Consider the following 20397-nt stretch of genomic DNA (forward strand, 5'->3'; position numbering starts at 1 on the left):
GCCATGGAGTAGTAAAAAACCCCCCAAAAAACCTTCGCAACACTTTTATGATGGGTAGCGGAGGTAGAAGGGGTCCTGAATGCTCACTAAGGTTGTAAACATTTACTGCACATTCCATGTTTACCTCCTTTAATTTGAACAATTTAAAAGATCTTAATTAAATGAAGAGAGCTTCTGCTGTCATTGCACAGGCAAACACACATTAAAACATGCAGGTCATTTTAACCCTGTCAAACTGAGCTTGTTATGTTACCTCATGAAGCACAAGAGGAACCAATTTTAGCCTTTAAAACATCTCACCTCTTACTAACCCACACAGACACAAACTCAAATTACATGAGGACTATTGAACGAATGTTTTACACAGGACCTGTACCTCTGAGGCCATCTAAAGAGTGCTAAGAAAGAACTATTAACTTAATATGTTGAAGTCAATGTATGCTTTTCCCTGAGTTTTTTGTTTTTCTATAATTTTTTTTTTTTTTGCCTATTAAAATAAAACCTGTAGCTGTAGTTTGCTTTTTTGCCAAATCATTTTATAAGATAAATACCTTAACCAATTTTAGTGTTTTGTTTTTGTGTAATATTTATTACAAATGTTAAATATTTTTCTCATATTTTGATGTTTTAATTGAAAGGAAAATTAAATATGATCAACAGTAGATTTTATGCTAACTTCAAGAGCTACTCTGTTAATTCAATTCAATTCAATTCACATTTATTTGTATAGCGTTTTTCACGATACATATCGTTTCAAAGCAGCTTTACAGAGAATGCATGTCAACATCACAATTTAAAGAATGCAGTTAGCAAATAATGTAATAATTTAGGCAATTAATTTACAATCACTGTTAGCAGTTTAACTGAACGTAGAAGCAATGAGCTCCTGGAAAAATGAATTACATATTAACAATAATTAAGATATATAGAAATTGTTAAAGATGCACAAATAAGGATACATTACATTATTTTCTTCCTGGTCATTATCAGTATATACTCTAAGCCCCCTCACACTGTAATATTGAAAACATGCACATGTGCCAAATCTGTGGGCTCAATGTGCTCATGCTCACAGGACTGAGACCATCTGGTTGGCATGGAAACCCCAAGATTTTGGCACACACTTGGCTGGTGACCTCATCCCTCCCACACCTCCCAGGAGATCCTCCTTGCACCATCCGACTTCCTTTCCCTCTGAGCGGTTGTCCTATCAGTCCATCTCTCTATCACTCCATCATTGTCCTATATCACGTAGACAGCAATAATTATCCTCCCAAAGTCCACTTCCTCCCTTCTTCTTCCCTTCTAGCCAATCATACTGCAGAGTTGGGTCACCAAGAAGGGCCTCTCGTTTAAACATGGCATTTCCTGTTAAAGATATGGCCAGTCCCCCTCACTTCCTCCCCCTCAATCTTTTTCAAACAAGCTTTTGATTTTGCTCAGGGTTCTGGAATTAGGTGAACTTCCTATTGCACTTAATTGCCATGATCTAGAAATGTCCACACTGGGTTGTGAGAAGAAAACAGTGCAGAGAATATATAGTTATGTCATTAGAGGAACAATTCACCTAAAAATGAAAATTGTCATTTTTTGCTTGCCCTAAAGTCATTTCAGTGCAGCCTGCTGTTATTTTATCAGTGAAATAAAAAATGTTGCATATAATTACATTTCATAGTCATAATGGTTGTCAAGAAATAAAAAAGGGGGAAAAAAACATTTGATGGAACCCTAACCCCTAACCCTAACCCAAAACTTCCATTCCATGTTAGATTTTTCATTGCTTTGGCGCAATTTTCACATGCAATTGGTAAATTTTCAAAACTCTAAGTACTAATTTCATAACAGATCATCAAAAGTGCGCTTTTTTCAAACATTTCATCGTATTTTCAATTGTGTTAAATGTTTCCTCTATATAAATGTTTCATTCACAGTAACTGCCTTTCATAATGCTATTACTATCAACTTTTCATTTAAATCTCTTTTCGTTCAGTTTAATACATTTGTCTATTAATTATAGTTTTTTCAAATTTCTTACACACAGTTTTTGAGACTGTGGCTCCATTTCTCAAATCTCTACACACAAAACCACAAAACAACATGCAAAACATCACACATTTCTTTCAAAAGCAAACACTTCATTCAAAACTATTTTAACTATTCTAAAAATTGTATTTCTGTGTAGTAACTCTACACACAAACATCAAATGATTAGCCACATACACAGCAAACTACACACAGATGTGAAAAATGTAAAACACTACTCTCGTGTCTTTTGCTTGTTCAGTGTGCAGTGGAGTGTACAGGAGTTATTTCAAAGCACTAGCACGTACATGTGCACAAATGCACTGTATAATACAGCATGTATGCACAACTGATGATTTTTACAAAGGTATGGAACTGAACTGAATCAATACTTAACTGAATTGAGCTGTATAATGACACTATTGACTTGAATTTGTTACTATTGTGAAGCTGCTATGAACCAATCTATACTGTAAAGCACTAGAAATAAAGTTGACTTTCTGACTTGGCTTTTATGCACATTCAGGAACAGTAAATGGCAAAACAAAAGATCATTGTGGTATGTAATGGGAACATTTGGTTTAATCATTGAAACTCAACATGATCTTCTTTCAGTTTAGTACTTTTAACAATCGGTTAATTCAGTAGCAAACCAGCCTTGTTGCTGAAATAATTACATTTACACAGGCTACAGATGCCATATTAGAAAATACACTTAAATTATCTTGCATTGTTTGCTATTGAGTTAACTGATTGTTAAAAGTACTAAACTGAAAGAAGATCATACTGTTGTGTGTTGTGGTGATTAAACCAAAAGTTCTCATTACATATCACAATGATCTTGTGTTTTAAAACAGTGATTATGAAGAATGAAAATTTGTACAACTAAAATGAAACATGAGATCAGGTTTTGAAAGAATGACTTGCTGTGTTACAAATGTGATCAGTTTGGATTTTTTGTGTGCATTTACTGTGTGTGTGTGTGTGTGTGTGTGTGTGTGTATGTGTGTGTATATATATATATATGAATATATGATATATATGAATGTGCATAAAAGCCAAGTCAGAAAGTCAACTTTATTACAGTTTTTTTTTAATTGCTTTGGTGCAATTTTCACAAGTAACTGGTACATTTTCAAAACTCTTAGTACTAATATCACAACAGATCATCAAAAGTGCACTTTTTTCAAACATTTCAGCATATTTTCAATTGTGTTAGTACAATACACAAAATCAGAAAGTATCCTTTTCACAACACAAAATAAGTGTTTCATCAATATAAATGTTTCATTCACAGTAACTGCCTTTCATAATGCTATTACTATCAAACTTTTGATTTGCATCTCTTTTCGTTCAGTTTAATACATTTGTCTATTATTAAATCCAACTGAACTTAATGGTTAATCAATGAATCATTTGGTACACCTATAGATTTCTATAGATATTGATTTTATAGGCATAGTTTTATAGAACATATTTGCAATTTATGTTATGGATAACCAAATGTAACAAATTCCTTTCACATTATAAGCAATTTATCTCAGATTTACCTAGATGATAACCACAATTTTCAAAGTGTGTGTGTGTGTGTATGCGTGTGCATCTGTGATCCTGGTAAACACTGCGTTGTGAACCAAATGTCCCCATGAGGAAAACAGCTTATAAATCTTATGAAATACAATTTTTATAAAATGTAAAAATGCAGAAAGTTTTCTGTGATAGGTAGGTTTATGGGTAGGGGATAGAATATAGCATTTATAAAGTAAAAATCATTATGTCTATGGAAAGTCCCCATAAAACATAAACCAACATCATTTTACATTATAGAATGCCATGTGATGCTGTAAAAAGGGGCATTACCATGGCAGAGACACATTTCTGTAACTCACCCTTCATCAGTAAAGATCAACTACAGTATAGATTCAGTCATGTGGTACAGTGGGAACATTTACTGTATTGCCAGCACACTCTGTTCTATACAAAACCTCATGACTGTGTCATACTTTATCAAACCTTTTGATAGCATACTGAATAGATATTATTACAAACATTATGGATTTTAAGTCAATTATGTAATTTAGGTAATGTAAGTGTTTTTTTCTAATGTGGCATCTGTAGCCTGTGATAACTATGATAATGATAATTATTTCAGCATAAAGGGTGATTTGAAACATGTATCTTGCATTGTTTGCTGTTGGATGAACTGATTGTTAAAAGTACTAAACTGAAAGAAGATCATACTGTTGTGTTTCGGTGATTAAACCAAATGTTCCCATTACATATTACAATAATCTTGTGTTTGAAACAATGATTATGTGGACTGAAAACATGTGCAAAATTACTGAAAGCATTCCATAAAGTTTTGAAAGAATGACTAGCTGCGTTACAAGTGTGATCAGTTTGGATTTTTGTACTAAGAGTTTTGAAAATGTACACCTTACTTGTGAAAATAGTACCAAAGCGAATAAAAAAAACTGTATTTCAGCAACAAGGCTGATTTGAAACACATATCTTGCATGGTTTGCTACTGAATTAACTGATTGTTAAAAGTACTAAACTGAAAGAAGATCATACTGTTTCGGTGATTAAACCAAATGTTCCCATTACAATGATCTTTTGTTTTGAAAAAGTGATTATGTATAACGAAAATATGTACAACTAGAATGAAAGCATGAGATCAGGTTTTGAAAAAATGACTGGCTGTGTTACAAGTGTGATCAGTTTGGATTTTTGTACTAAGAGTTTTGAAAATGTACACCTTACCTGTTAAAATAGTATGAATAAAAGTGAATAAAAAAAAAAAAAAAAACTGTATACAGTGAATACCATTTACTGTCCAGCAAAAGGAAAGATTTTCAGTCAAAAATGGCATAAACATCAGTCTGTCATATGGTTTTAGAAGACTTAAAATACTGTGCATGCAGGTCACATGAAGCACTTTTATGGTGTTCTTTGTCATTTTTTTTAGATTGACAGCCTATCACTCTTAGAAAAAAAGATTCAATGGGTTTCTATGTAGAACCCTAGGGTTCCTTACTCAATTTTAAAGAGCACCTTAAAGCCTAAGCCTTTCGCCAAATTCAAGAATTGTCAATAAATGTATTACTCTCAAAAGTTGTCCGGTCCCACTTTATATTAAGTGGCCTTAACTACTATGTACTTACATCAAAAAATAAGTACAATGTACTTATTGGGTTCATATTGAATTGCAAAACACTTTTTCTGCTATTGAAATGGAATACCGGTAAGGTTAGGGAAAGCTTTGGTGGTATGGGTAGGTTTAAGGGTAGGGGTTAGGTGTAAGGGATGGGTCAACAGTGTAATTATAAATGTAATTACAGAAATTAATTACAGATATAATTACATGCAGGTGTTTTTCAAATATAAGTACAATGTAAAAACATGTATATACACAATAAGTGCATTGTATCAAATCATTAATTTAAATGTAAGTACATAGTAGTTAAGGCCACTTAATATAAAGTGGGACCAGTTGTCCTTACTGAAATCAGGGTTATCATCGTTAACTAAAACCATTTTAAAAATATGCAAAATATGTTAAATGGAAAAAAACTTTTTATTTCAGCTAGTTGCCAAGGCAATATTTCTAAATAAATAAATCAAATCAAATTCATACTATTAACAACAACTATAATATTATATTAATGATACACTGGTATAAATAACATCTAACAGTTTCTATAAGAATCAATTCAATGTGGAATTCCACGTGAGGGCAGAAGATTTCCGCTTATGTTCAAGTTGGTCACACGAATTTGCTGCTTTGACCAAAAGAAAGCTGCTTGGGTTGAAAGTGATTTCTGTGTGAGCTGTGCTTCATGCATCGCTATACTATTGACAATGGACAACTGGACATTTATTGCTCTCTGAATTTCACAGAAATGTTGCTAATGTGTCTTCTTAACAGCCATGAATGAGTTTTCATAGCGATTCCTCCTCCAGCGATGCTCTTCTCTTTTAGTACTTTCTGTCCCTGTTGTTTATATGTGATTGCCCACTTGAAAGACCTTGGTTACGAGGCAAGATTTGACCTCTGACCTCGTGCCCTGCACAACCCTTGGGTGAGATGAGGGGGAAGACCACAGTGAGGCTACGCTGAAGCTGGGAGATACTCATCAGGTGGCCACAACACAAGATTTGGTCCAACTCCGGCGCTCTGGGCCTCGTAACCACTAGTGTGCAGCCTGCCCATCTGCCCTGTTATTATGGCCATAGAGCTAGTGTCTCTTAAAATACACATCACAGTGCAAGTACACACTGTAATGAGCCCCAGAGTATACATTACAACACCATCAAACACTAGTGTACTCTAAAATACACATCAGGGCACATACACACACCATGATGTTTTTAGGGTATTCATTACATTATACATCTATATCCCTTACATATGTCTATGTCAAACATATTGAGGCACACCACCACACTCACACTCAACAGTTGGGAACACTGCCCCGGGTCCTTTCACAGGAAGGGACCACTAAGGACCTCAAAAGTACAGTGTACTTGGAAAGTATCCAGGTGGAAAGCATAACAATTTAGTCCCAGGCCCCATTACTTTTACCATCCTCTAAAAATACTTCAAAAGTGACAGTAAAGACATTTATAATGTTACAGAAAATTTCTATTTCAAATAAATGCTGTTCTTTTAAAAGTTATATTCATCAAAGAATCCTGTAAAAAATAACCATTACCACAAATATCAATCAGCATATTTATTTTTAACATTGATAATAAGAAATGTTTATTGAGCAGCAAAATAGCATGTAAGAATGATTTCTGAAGGATCAGGTGAAAAAACGGAGAAAAGAACTTGAGTAAAACTTGAGTAATGGGTACTGAAAAAACCTTGGTGAGCATGAAAGACTTCTTTTAAAAACATAAAAAAAGTCTTAAACTTTTAAACAGTATGAACTTTTCTATGAATCTGATATTGTCCTCTGTTTAAGACTTGCTCAAGAATACCTTTAGTATGTTTTACAGTAACAAATTATGCATTTATAGGAACTAATCCTGTTCCCGATTCTTATAGAGGGAGCCTTCAATAAACCTGCTTTTGTGGATCACTGGAAAGCAATAATTAAGTATTACATTGAAACTACAGGTAAAACTATAACTGTAAATTCAAGTTAAAGGATTAGTTCACTTCAGAATTAAAATTTCCTGATAATTTACTCATCCCCAAGTTATTCAAGATGTTTATGTCTTTCTTTCTTCAGTCGAAAAGAAATTAAGTTTTGAGGAAAACATTCCAGGATTTCTTCTTCATATAGTGGACTTCACTGGGGTATAACAGGTTGAAGGTCCAAATTGCAGTTTCAGTGCAGCTTCAAAGGGCTCTACATGATCCCAGCCGAGGAATAAGAGTCTTGTCTAGTGAAACAATTGGTAATTTTCTAAAAAATATGTATAAAATATATAAAATAATTAAAATATATAAAAATGTATATACCTTTTAACCACAAATGCTTGTCTTGCACTGCTCAACGCGTTACGTAATCACGTTGGAAATATCACATGTGATGTAGGCAGAAGTACCAATGCAGTGTTTACAAAGCGAACATGCAAAGAACTAAGTCAAACGGCCTTTACAAAAAAGGTAAAACAACGATGCCGGACAATTTTGAAGTTAGATGAGAAAATGATGTGGAGTTTTTCGCCCTACTGTGGTACGTCTGCCTACGTCACGTGTGACCTTTCTGACGTGATTACGTAATGTGTCGTGCATCGCAGAGCTAGTGCAAGATGAGCATTAAAAAGTATATACATTTTTATTCCTTTAGAAAATGACCGATCATTTTGCTAGACAAGACCCTTATTCCTTGGCTGGGATTGTGTAGAGCCCTTTGAAGCTGCATTGAAACTGCAATTTGAACCTTCAACCCATTGTACTCCAGTGAAGTCCACTATATGGAGAAAAATCCTAGAATGTTTTCCTCAAAAACCTTAATTTCTTTTAGACTGAGGAAAGAAAGACATAAACATCTTGGATGACATGGGGGTGAGTAAATTATCAGGAAATTTTAACTCTGAAGTGAACTAATCATTTACTAATGTATCTGAGTGTTTATAAGACACATATTGCATTAAATAGTGAATTTTGTCATGCTTTGATCTCAAATCATATTTATGTGCCTTGGATAAAAAAAAAGGAGTAAAACGGGAACTGGAAAATAAAAGTTAAACAAAAGTTTCTGTTGTGTGCTTGTTTTGTGTACAAAGATGAGCAATATTTTACAATATTACTGTTTTTACTGCATTTTTGACTAAATAAATGCAGCCTTGGTGAATATAAGAGACTCTTTGTTATATTGCAGCCATTTGCTAAAATCATTTAAGTTCATTTTTTTCCTTATTAATGTACACAAAGCACCCCATATTGACAGAAAAACACAGAATTGTTGACATTTCTGCAGATTTATTAAAAAAGAAAAACTGAAATATCACATGGTCCTAAGTATTCAGAACCTTTGCTGTGACACTCATATATTTAACTCAGTGTTGTCCATTTCTTCTGATTATCCTTGAGATGATTCTACACCTTCATTTGAGTCCAGCTGTGTTTGATTATACTGATTGGACTTGATTAGGAAAGCCACACACCTGTCTATATAAGACCTTACAGCTCACAGTGCATGTCAGAGCAAATGAGAATCATGAGGTCAAAGGAACTGCCTGAAGAGCTCAGAGACAGAATTGTGGCAAGGCACAGATCTGGCCAAGGTTACAAAAAAAATTCTGCTGCACTTAAGGTTCCTAAGAGCACAGTGGCCTCCATAATCCTTAAATGGAAGACGTTTGGGATGACCAGAACCCTTCCTAGAGCTGGCCATCCGGCCAAACTGAGCTATCGGGGGAGAAGAGCCTTGGTGAGAGAGGTAAAGAAGAACCAAGATCACTGTGGCTGAGCTCCAGAGATGCAGTCGGGAGATGGGAGAAAGTTGTAGAAAGTCAACCATCACTGCAGCCCTCCACCAGTCGGGGTTTTATGGCAGAGTGGCCCGACGGAAGCCTCTCCTCAGTGCAAGACACATGAAAGCCCACATGGAGTTTGCCAAGATGGTGAGAAATAAGATTCTCTGGTCTGATGAGACCAAGATAGAACATTTTGGCCTTAATTCTAAGCGGTATATGTGGAGAAAACCAGGCACTGCTCATCACCTGTCCAATACAGTCCCAACAGTGAAGCATGGTGGTGGCAGCATCATGCTGTGGGGGTGTTTTTCAGCTGCAGGGACAGGACGACTGGTTGCAATCGGACCTCAGACTGGGCCGAAGGTTTACCTTACAACAAGACAATGACCCTAAGCACACAGCTAAAATAACGAAGGAGTGGCTTCACAACAACTCCGTGACTGTTCTTGAATGGCCCAGCCAGAGCCCTGACTTAAACCCAATTGAGCATCTCTGGAGAGACCTAAAAATGGCTGTCCACCAACGTTTACCATCCAACCTGACAGAAATGGAGAGGATCTGCAAGGAGGAATGGCAGAGGATCCCCAAATCCAGGTGTGAAAAACTTGTTGCATCTTTCCCAAAAAGACTCATGGCTGTATTAGATCAAAAGGGTGCTTCTACTAAATACTGAGCAAAGGGTCTGAATAACTTAGGACGATGTGATATTTCAGTTTTTCTTTTTTAATAAATCTGCAAAAATGTCAACAATTCTGTGTTTTTCTGTCAATATGGGGTGCTGTGTGTCCATTAATGAGGAAAAAAATGAACTTAAATGATTTTAGCATATAACAAAGAGTGAAAAATTTAAGGGAGTCTGAATACTTTCCGTACCCACTGTATATATATATATATATATATATATATATATAACCAGTCAAAGTCCACGACGGCTGTCATACATACTGGCTAAAGCAACAAACAAAAAATTCAGAGTGACCATTAATTTCAAGTGGAAAAATTGTCCATTGACGTAAAAGCTGTTAGAAGATGTTGGTTGCGACAGTACTAATTAACTAAAGTCTGTTTTCTTTTTTTTAAACCATGTATGATGCTGCAATTTGTAATAAAGTTAAAATAAAATAAAATAAAATTTGCACACAACACCATTCCCCACTCTTTCAACAAATAATTAACTATATTAATTTCACTCATAATTTGGAGGTGGATTCTATCCTTGAAACAAGTGCTGCTTTTGTTGTTTTTTTCATCATGAATCAATCATTGGAATGTTATATTTGATATCTTGTTGTCATCACACAACCTATTCATACACCAAGACCTTGACACACTGTTGTTTGCACTGTTACTGGGCTGAATTACATCTGTAATGGTCTCGTTCTCTTTTGTTTTTGTTTTCATTCTGTTCCCCGTTACAGTTTGCCTGAGTTCTGTTTGCCTGTTAGCTTCCCTAGTTACTTATTAAGGGTGATTTATACTTCTGCGTCTGACCTACGCCGGAGCCTCTGCACCGTAGGCTATGCGTCTGTTTTCATTTATATTCTGCGTCATTGTCCACATCGATGTGCATGCAAACCGCTAGTAGTCAGTGTCTGCGTCAGTGTCATGTTGATTATCAAGTCAAAAGCTGAAGAAGCTTTAGCAGTGATGGCAGCAAATAGGCAATGACTTTTGTTGCAGAATCACGCTGTGTGTAAAACAGAGTGTTTTTTAATTCCTATGGAAGTTGAAAATGTTCGCTCTTCTCTGCTAGTTCTATGCTAGTTTTTTGACCTGAGGGAGGGGTTCTAGCAGACCAATCACAGTGCCTGTTGTCCACGTAGAATTGACGCGTTGTTACATTTCTGAATAGCTGCACATCAGGCTACACCGTAGCTAAGACGTACACTCGAAGCAGAAGTATAAATCAGCCTTAAGTTGTACATCTGTTTCTAATTCTGTTAATTACCTTTCCCTGTGTATTTAAACCCTGAGCTCTGTCAGTTCTTTGTCCGGTATCGTTTGAGTTTATGTGGTTATGTTTTTCTGTGTTAGTATTGTTAAATAAATCCTCCTCTGACTCCACTCTGCTGCGTGGATCTACCCCGGGTCTTCTGGTCTCCCGCTCCGCCTTGGCAAGAGGATCCCCTGGCTCCACCTAGCCATCACTCCACCTTGGCTTGTCGATCAGTCGGCTCCACCTGGGCCCATCCTCCATATGGCTCCACCAAGCTCCCATGTCCCTCCGACTCCGCCTTGTCACTCTGCCTGCGGCATGGATTTCCGGGCCTTCAGCTCCATTGGGCTCCGCCTTTCCTCAAGCTCCGCCTTTGTCCTCGGTCCCACTGGCTCCGCCTCAGTCCTCTGGCACCCTGAGTCCACCTCAGATGCTTGTCGCTGCAGCTTCACCTTGGTCTCCAGATCCATTGGTGTCACTTGGGCTCATCAGCTCTGCCTGGGTCTTTACTTCAATCAGCTCCATCCGTCTTCCCCATGGCTCCTTCATCCTTTGACTCCACCATGGGCCTTCGTCCTGGCTGTGGTCTGGGTCCCCATCTGGCTCCTCCTGCTCTCGTATTCTCCCTGGCTCTTCCCGCCATCATCATCACCCTGGTTTCTCCCACCAACATCTCCTCTTGTGGTCTACCCTTCACCAGCCCCTCATCCTCCTCATTCCTCCATCCTCAGTTAGATTTTGTTAGTTGGACTTCTGGGAGGGGAATTTCTGTAAAGGTCTCATTCTGTTTTGTTCTGTTAATTCGTTTTCGTTTTCATTCTGTTCCCTGTTACGATTTGCCTGATTTCTGTTTGCCTGTTAATTTCCCTAGTTACTCATTAGTTCCACATCTGTTTCTAATTCTGTTAATTGTTGTTCCCTGTGTATTTAAACCCTGAGTTCTGTCTGTTCCTTGTCCGGTATCATTTGAGTTTACGTGGTTGTGAAATATCCTGAGTGTTAGTGTTGTTAAATAAAGTGTTTCTTTGGATCTCCTGCATTGTGCGCTTACTACAGCCAGTATAGTACGTGACATCATTATAATGCATTTCTGGAATTCTCCACTGTAATTCAAATACCCCCACATACACATAAAACAGCTTTTAATGCTTGGCAGTGGGTGTCCATTCAGACAGTGTTGGCAAATGTCACAATGTTGTTTGCATGGTAAAGCAACATATGAGAAAAATATTTGTAAATTATAATATCTTACCTCACCTCTTACCTCAGACTGGTAAAAGACACAAGCATATTATTAGAAGCTAATAACATTTTTGCTGTTGGATAATAACTCATTATCCAATCATTATTTCATTCATCAAGGCCTGTAGTTGGCTGCTTGTGAGCAAGACTTCAGAGTTACGTTGAAACTACATTATCATAGATTTTCTATGATAAATGAATAGTTCCAACCCTGGATGCTGTTTGATCCATACAGTGTTTCAGCAGTGTTATATTTAATGATAAAGTAACAGGTTTATCTCCTTACCATTAAATGCTAGAATAAGACAGGCTAGTACTATAAGTCTGTATGGCTACAATGTTTGTACCCTTGTACTGACGGTGCGAAAATACTGTTAAAATTAATTTTGAAAAAATACTTTATATTAAAAATCTTTATATTAACTGACTTTTGCATTAATGCAATACAGTTAATTACAACTGTCTGTGGTCTCCCAGCGGCTTACATGAACAATTTTGCATTATATGATTAATTTACAACAAAACAAAATAAAACAAAACAAAACAAAAACAGTTCAGCACAGATTAATTTTCTGCAAACATTTTTTTAGTGAATTTGAATGTGTGCAAAGGATTGTGGGTGACTGGAGGGCGCATAGGATATGCTTGATGCATTCTTCAAAATGAAGGACGTGAAACAAAGGCTGCCTTCCATGAATACTTCAAACTGAGATGGCCTTTGACGTCGTTTGATAACATGGCAGCCTTGATATGCAGCCTGACTAGGACACAGCCTTCCGATTGAGAAGCACCCATAGAGAACAACTAAACTGTTGAATAAAATGATGCTTTAATAATAATAAAAAATTGTCCTTAATATTTTTAATATGTAGTAACTGTGTTAAAAAATAATTGTTTTTGTTAATTGAAATATAGCTGAAATAAAATAAAATGCAAACACTGGATGAAAAGCTTAAACTTAAAAAAAAAATTTAAATGTTGCCTCAGCAACTAAATGAAATAAAATGAGTTTTAAGCTGAAGTACTAAAATTACTAAAACTGAAACTGAAATAAAAAAAATAAATCTAATTAGAAATATAAAAACTAATAAAAAGGACAAAAGCACCTAAAAATGTACTAAAACTCAAACTAAAATTAAAATGTAGGGCTATGTGACTGAGTTGGAGGGGCTGGCTGAATAAAAGGTTGGTGACATGATCTGACTGGAGCAGTAATTACATTGTGATGAAAGATTAGAAAGATTTTTTTTTTGGAAAACTGACTATGAACAGATAAATGGTGCATGATAAGACTATGAGGAATGAGCAAGCAAACAGTGTCCATACCAACTCAAATAATATTTGTTTATATGTAAAATTGGCTTTCATACAAAATAAAAATCTTTCTTTGAAGAGCAAGTACTTAAAAGCTGTAACATTCTATTTAGAGTTCATACCATGTCAATAAATCTTTCAGTGTTATATCAAATCATGGAGTCATGTTGGCTGGAGGGCTGGACTCACCCCTTGCTGCAGTCGTTCAGTAGAGGTGACTGAAAGAGGTTCCTCTGTCAAATGAGCCTCAGCGGTGGTGCTTTCCCTGAGATCGCTGGGGCCTCCAGAGGGACAGTTCATAATCATGTACTCTGCATCCTCTGCTAAAGATAAAAAAATATAAACACATACAATTTTAATCTATACAGAAAAGAACCCAAAACCCAAAGTGGAGCTATAAACTGAAGTCTGAAGAGGCACGACATCCATAACAGAAGTCATTTATAAAAGTCTTAAAGATATAGTGGTAAATATCTAAGGTTATATGAGAGTAGCGGTCTATGAATTGAACATCTGTCCCCCCCAATCTTACCATGACCTTGCATTGACTCTCTATATCCTGCAAATGGATAAAGTTCAGTTCAGCTCAATCACTACAGCTGCAGGTGAATCTGCAGTGTTTCCAGACATATATGAAAAAAAAAAAAAAAAGTATAAAACATGACAGCTTTGTTGGAGCTGTGCAGAAGTGATAGCACACATATGGGATGTTTAAGAAAAGTGCGTTCTTTGTACGGGGGAAATTAATTACCATTAAAGATTAACAAGTATGAAAAATTAACAAAAAAACAAACAAAAAACAAAACAAAGAAACAAAAAAAAAACAACAAGAAAAATAGTAATGAATAATTTTGATCAACAAACATTTGTAATACTTGTGTAGTGATGTCAAGGTCACTGCCTACTGATTCATGTCCTAGAGAGCCGACTGAGACGCACACCACACTCACAGTCAGCTATTGTCAATGTTTTGCTACACGGACTACAGACCTCATCGCTACCTGTATTTAGCTGTGCTTTCGTGTTGTGACTTTTCCATGTTGTTTTCCTCCTGTTTTTGTTTTGTTTAGTTTATAGATTGGTTTTTATTTTGTAAATAAACCCAGTATTTGAGTTCATCTCCTGTCTCGCTCGGAGTCATTCTGTGACAATTACTGGTTTTACTGTATTTTTGATCAAATTAATACAGCCTTGGTGAGCGTAAGAGTCTTTTTTCAAAGACATTAAAAATGCATAACACTTTACAATAAGGATATACTTGCATATACAATCACATATTTACTTCATATTAATGAAGTGGTTACCTGGTGTGTCCTTATTGTCCTGTAGTTTATATAGCAGCTCTGAGATGGATTTTTTCTGGGCCTGAGCAATATAACTGAGATTCTCACTGTCCAGAACCAGCAAGAATGCCTGCAGGTCCGAAACCAGCCGAGCCAGCACTACAAAATCAAAGAAAATAGACATATGTATCATCAATACACACAATTAAATGATTAGAAATGACTATAAAAATCCTTGATTTTTCTTTGTTTTCATGCATCACGTCTCTTAACTCAAGCACTTGACTGACACTGTTTATGATCATTTGATGTCTGATGGATATATGATGGATTTTTCATTGTTTTAGATTGAAAGTAGGACCAAGGTAAAACAATAAAATCTACACATAAAAAGACTTTTGAAATTCCGTTAACAAAAACAGAAGAAGGCTTGATGAAAAGTTAACTATCTGCCTGAATAAGCTGTTATAACTACAGTTCAGTGTTTTCAGGAGAGATCTGTGTTCAATTAATTAACACAGGCTCAAGTCAAATTATCTGAGATTTCAGATTTTCAATCATTCCTTCAAGAGCTGGTAAGGAGTGAAGGGCTCCTAAACTGCTGATTTATTTACTCCCTAAGCTAAATAAGCATGTTCGATGTTGCTTTGAATTATTTATACTAAAGTGACTTTATAACAATGAGTGCATTCCTGTAGCTGAACCCATTCATTACATTAGACCTGTATCCACACAAACATCAGCACATGTGCCCCTAACACACACTGTTGTACCTTTACTGTCCTAAAGAGTTATTTTAATATTGAATTAAACACATTTCTCCCATCCTGAATGGCTGAAATTGTGGCCAAAGCTTGCAAATTTTCTATCATGCTGTGATATTTGATGACTTGAGAAGGAAAAGAGACCTTTACCTGTTTTATAATGGTTTAAAGTGAGGCCTGCTCTCTGTCTTGCCTTATTATGTTGGCCACAGACAAACAGGGCACTGTTCAAGCCCTCACCACAGTAAACATACAGAGACTCCACACACTGTGTATATAACACAGAGACACATCAGTGGGACTTTGTGCTGCAGTCAATCCTCTCACTATTTCTCACACATATTTTAAAGCATTAAACTTCAGCACATAACATATTCTGAGTTATGAAATAGGGACCTGAGCCATGAAGGTATAGAGCAACCACATAGCAACTCGTTAAAAACACTAAGAACAACTACAACCTTTTGCACAGGTAAGTGTCTCTCATATTTTCTTCAGAATATGTAAAAACTTAGTTGCATACCCCTGTTCTACCATCTTTCTCTCTTGTGAAAAAGAAGAATGCTTAATAGTATTGAATGTGCACTTGTAGTGTACTTCAAATCTTTTAAAAAAAAAACTATAAATGGCAGATAATATAATATTAGAGAAACAAAATGTCACTTAAGTGTACTTAAAGATACATTTTGATGACTATGTTAATTAACACACTTAAGTAAACTTTAAAAAAGTGCACTTTGTAATGTCAAATTAAAAGTTTTATTAATATTGTTTTAATAATCTTTAGTCATGTTTTAGTAGACTTATTTAAAGTATACTTTAAAAAATACTTTTAAATTTTAGTAGACTTATTTTGATGTTGATGAACATTAAAGAATCTGTAAAGTACTTGATTTATAATTTGAACTGTTATTTGATATTACGTTTAAAGTTAATACAAATTAAACTGCAACCTCAACATTACAAATGTGTAATTAATACAAATATATTTTAATACATGACATACAAATTTCAATAGATCTTACATTAAAGTACAAACCCGATTCCAAAAAAGGTTGGGACACTGTACAAATTGTGAATAAAAAAGGAATGCATTAATTTACAAATCTCATAAAAACATATATTTTATTCACAATAGAATATAGATAACCTATCAAATGTTGAAAGTGAGACATTTTGAAATGTCTTGCCAAATATTGGCTCATTTTGGATTTCATGAGAGCTACACATTCCAAAAAAGTTGGGACAAGTAGCAATAAGAGGCCGGAAAAGTTAAATGTTAAATAAGGAACAGCTGGAGGACCAATTTGCAACTTATTAGATCAATTGACAACATGATTGGGTATAAAAAGAGCCTCTCAGAGTGGCAGTGTCTCTCAGAAGTCAAGATGGGCAGAGGATCACCAATTCCCCCAATGCTGCGGCGAAAAACAGTGGAGCAATATCAGAAAGGAGTTTCTCAGAGAAAAATTGCAAAGAGTTTGAAGTTATCATCATCTACAGTGCATAATATGATCCAAAGATTCAGAGAATCTGGAACAATCTCTGTGCGTAAGGGTCAAGGCCGGAAAACCATACTGGATGCCCGTGATCTTCGGGCCCTTAGACGGCACTGCATCACATACAGGATTGCTACTGTAATGGAAATCACAACATGGGCACAGGAATACTTCCAGAAAACATTGTCGGTGAACACAATCCACCGTGCCATTCACCGTTGCCGGCTAAAACTCTATAGGTCAAAAAAGAAGCCATATCTAAACATGATGCAGAAGCGCAGGTGTTTTCTCTGGGCCAAGGCTCATTTAAAATGGACTGTGGCAAAGTGGAAAACTGTTCACTGAATCAAAATTTGAAGTTCTTTTTGGAAAAATTGGACGCCATGTCATCCGGACTAAAGAGGACAAGGACAACCCAAGTTGTTATCAGCGCTCAGTTCAGAAGCCTGCATCTCTGATGGTATGGGGTTGCATGAGTGCGTGTGGCATGGGCAGCTTACACATCTGGAAAGGCACCATCAATGCTGAAAGGTATATCCAAGTTCTAGAGCAACATATGCTCCCATCCAGACGTCGTCTCTTTCAGGGACCTTGCCTTTTTCTAACATGACAATGCCAGACCACATACTGCATCAATTACAACATCATGGCTGCGTAGAAGAAGGATCCGGGTACTGAAATGGCCAGCCTGCAGTCCAGATCTTTCACCCATAGAAAACATTTGGCGCATCATAATGAGGAAGATGCGACAAAGAAGACCTAAGACAGTTGAGCAACTAGAAGCCTGTATTAGACAAGAATGGGACAACATTCCTATTACTAAACTTTCCTATTCCTAGCAACTTGCCTCCTCAGTCCCCAGACATTTGCAGACTGTTATAAAAAGAAGAGGGGATGCCACACAGTGGTAAACATGGCCTTGTCCCAACTTTTTTGAGATGTGTTGATGCCTTGAAATTTAAAATCAACTTATTTTTCCCTTAAAATGCTACATTTTCTCAGTTTAAACATTTGATATGTTATCTATGTTGTATTCTGAATAAAATATAGAAATTTGAAACTTCCACATCGTTGCATTCTGTTTTTATTCACAATTTGTACAGTGTCCCAACTTTTTTTGGAATCGGGTTTGTATATTTTACTTAACCATAAATGCTTGGCATACAGTACATTTTAACCATATTTTACAGACAATATAAGTACTAATGAAATTACATATGATGATGTACAAGTGGGTCAAAAAAGCACTCTAAAGTATATTATTTCCATAAGTACTCTTTTTAATGCATGCTAAAGTGAATTTCTTTTTTACAAAGGTTTCTTTAGAATTGTTTTATTTATTTATTTTTTAAAAGTGTGTAAAAGGAGTGTTAAATCATAAGGTCAGATATTCCTAGTCCTTCACAAAGCACCAATTTGATCTCTCAAAAACCTCAACACAGGCCTGCTGTTGTGATAAAGCTGAATGTGAATGGTCTTTTGACAAGCTCGTAGGGAACCACATAAAAACCTACATAAAGCCTCTGAAACACATGGGTACTGTTATTTCACTACTCATTTTAAAATTGAGGATTTTGAAACTCTTTCCTCTTATTTCTTAATTCTCTAATCTTAATATTTGTTTTCCTCTAGTATAACAGGAAGTCTAATAATTCTTTCTCAATTACAGCATTAAATATTACACTGGAAGAATAGCGACTAGATAAGCAAATGCTCTTCAGCACTTGTGTAATTTATACCAGAGAGAGAAGAAGTGTACACTGCCCTCCAAAAGTTTGGAAACACCCTAGAAAAGTGGGGTTTTGGACAATATTGGCATGAATCCTTTTTAATTTGTTTTAATTTTGCACTGATAAGGGACAACACAAACTACGAAAACATATTTTATTATATAAACAGTTTATACATAGAAAAAACTTACATTTTTGATTAATCAAAACATCCACTATTAGCAGCTATCTGACCTAAACTGGGTTCTAATTGGTTCATTGTATTCTAAACTTAATTGGCAATCAATTGTTGAAGCTATTAAGGTGTGCTGACCCAAATATCTTTTACAAACCTGGGCCAAGTTTAAACCAGTAACCAGGCATCACAGCTGGCAAAGGGGCATGTCTGACTTTGACATGTATATATTGCCATTATTATGTAATCAAAATAAATTATTCTTGCTGGTCTTCAATGATAATGTCAAGTTACTTTAATGTATTTGCACCAAAAAATGATAAGTATTTATGCTGATATCGTCCAAAACCACACTTTGCCAGGGGTGTTTCCAAAGTTTTGAAGAGCAGTGTAAACGTTGCTTCTTATCTGAGGAGAGCTTTTATCATTTGCCAGAGAAAGGATCACAGGATCCAAGATGTGCAGTTTCAAAGAATTTCCCTTTTTGACTCTTTCTTCTTTGCAGTCAAATCTCACTGAAACATGCAGTCAGTGGAAAACTGGCAGCTTTGACAATCCACTACATATAAAAAACAAGTTTATGTGAATAAAACAGTGTTCCCATTCATATTAAGGTTAGTCAATTTAAACAAAAATAAAACCAAAATGCACTGCAATAGTTTTACAAACTCCTAAGCTTGAATAGAAACTGAACTTCTGGTCTATCAAACCACTGCTCTCAGTTCTCAGTCTGCTTTCCCAAATAGGATGCCAGAGTTGAGCATCTTGATTGTGTCTATTCAGAACTCAGTCCCATGTCTGCAGGGTGGTGGTTTAGAGCTCCAGCTGTGGCTGCATCTCCTGGGAGTAAACATCTGAATTCCCATGGGTTTATACAGGGTCATGGACGAGTACTAGTTGACATCTAACAATGCTTCAGCAGCCCTATTAAAAACAAACATTTCAAAAACATTTTAAAAAAGCTATGAGAATGCAGTAAATCACACCACAACTTGTTTAATTTTCTCAGATTGAGAAAAATAAAGGAAGAGAGTTCTAGCTTTAACAACTGCCTCCAGAATTGCTGATAGTTTACGAACAGATATGCAAGCCAAGATGGAATCTGTTGACTTGGTTTTATTGCACAGATTTGAGGGAAAACTGTACAGGATGGGCATTTCCATTCTGTGAATGGGTCAATAACAAATAAGAGTGTGCAAGATGAAAAAAAACTTAAATAAATAAATAAATAAATAAATAAATAAATAAATAAAAAACAAGTTTAAATTTAATGACTTGTCATGAAATATCATGTGAGGTATACATGTAAAAACAATGCATATTTTCCTTATACATCCTTATACATCTCTATGATATAATTTACTTTTTTTCCTCCATGTTTCTCTACGTTGGCTGCACAACATGACAATTGTTGGTGGACAAAAGGCTTTGAAATTAGATAGATGTCACCAGTGGTGATAAACAAGATCACTCAGGCAAGGGCCCTGAGTGATGGT

At 35.8% G+C, this 20397-nt stretch overlaps 1 protein-coding gene across 5 annotated transcripts in view; it reads right to left on the reverse strand.

Moving 5' to 3' along the window:
• Window positions 1-20397, reverse strand: part of si:dkey-220o5.5 (actin filament-associated protein 1-like 2) — a 70508-nt gene that overhangs the window by 30879 nt on the left and 19232 nt on the right. For 3 of the 5 annotated variants that reach the window (XR_007187391.1, XM_048209152.1, XM_048209150.1), the window contains exons 2-3: window positions 14755-14892; window positions 13640-13773 (exon numbers count right to left, since the gene is read on the reverse strand). Coding sequence is in view for 4 of the 5 variants with exons in the window: in XM_048209152.1 (XP_048065109.1) it covers window positions 13640-13773; window positions 14755-14892 (272 nt within the window). In the remaining variant the exon portion in view is untranslated. Of the gene's footprint in view, window positions 1-13639; window positions 13774-13982; window positions 14062-14754; window positions 14893-20397 lie in introns of those variants that run through there. The other 2 variants (XM_048209153.1, XM_048209151.1) reach the window with 2 other exon arrangements.

The sequence above is a fragment of the Megalobrama amblycephala genome, linkage group LG12, assembly GCF_018812025.1.
Source record: "Megalobrama amblycephala isolate DHTTF-2021 linkage group LG12, ASM1881202v1, whole genome shotgun sequence".
NCBI classification, from domain to species: Eukaryota; Metazoa; Chordata; class Actinopteri; order Cypriniformes; family Xenocyprididae; genus Megalobrama; species Megalobrama amblycephala.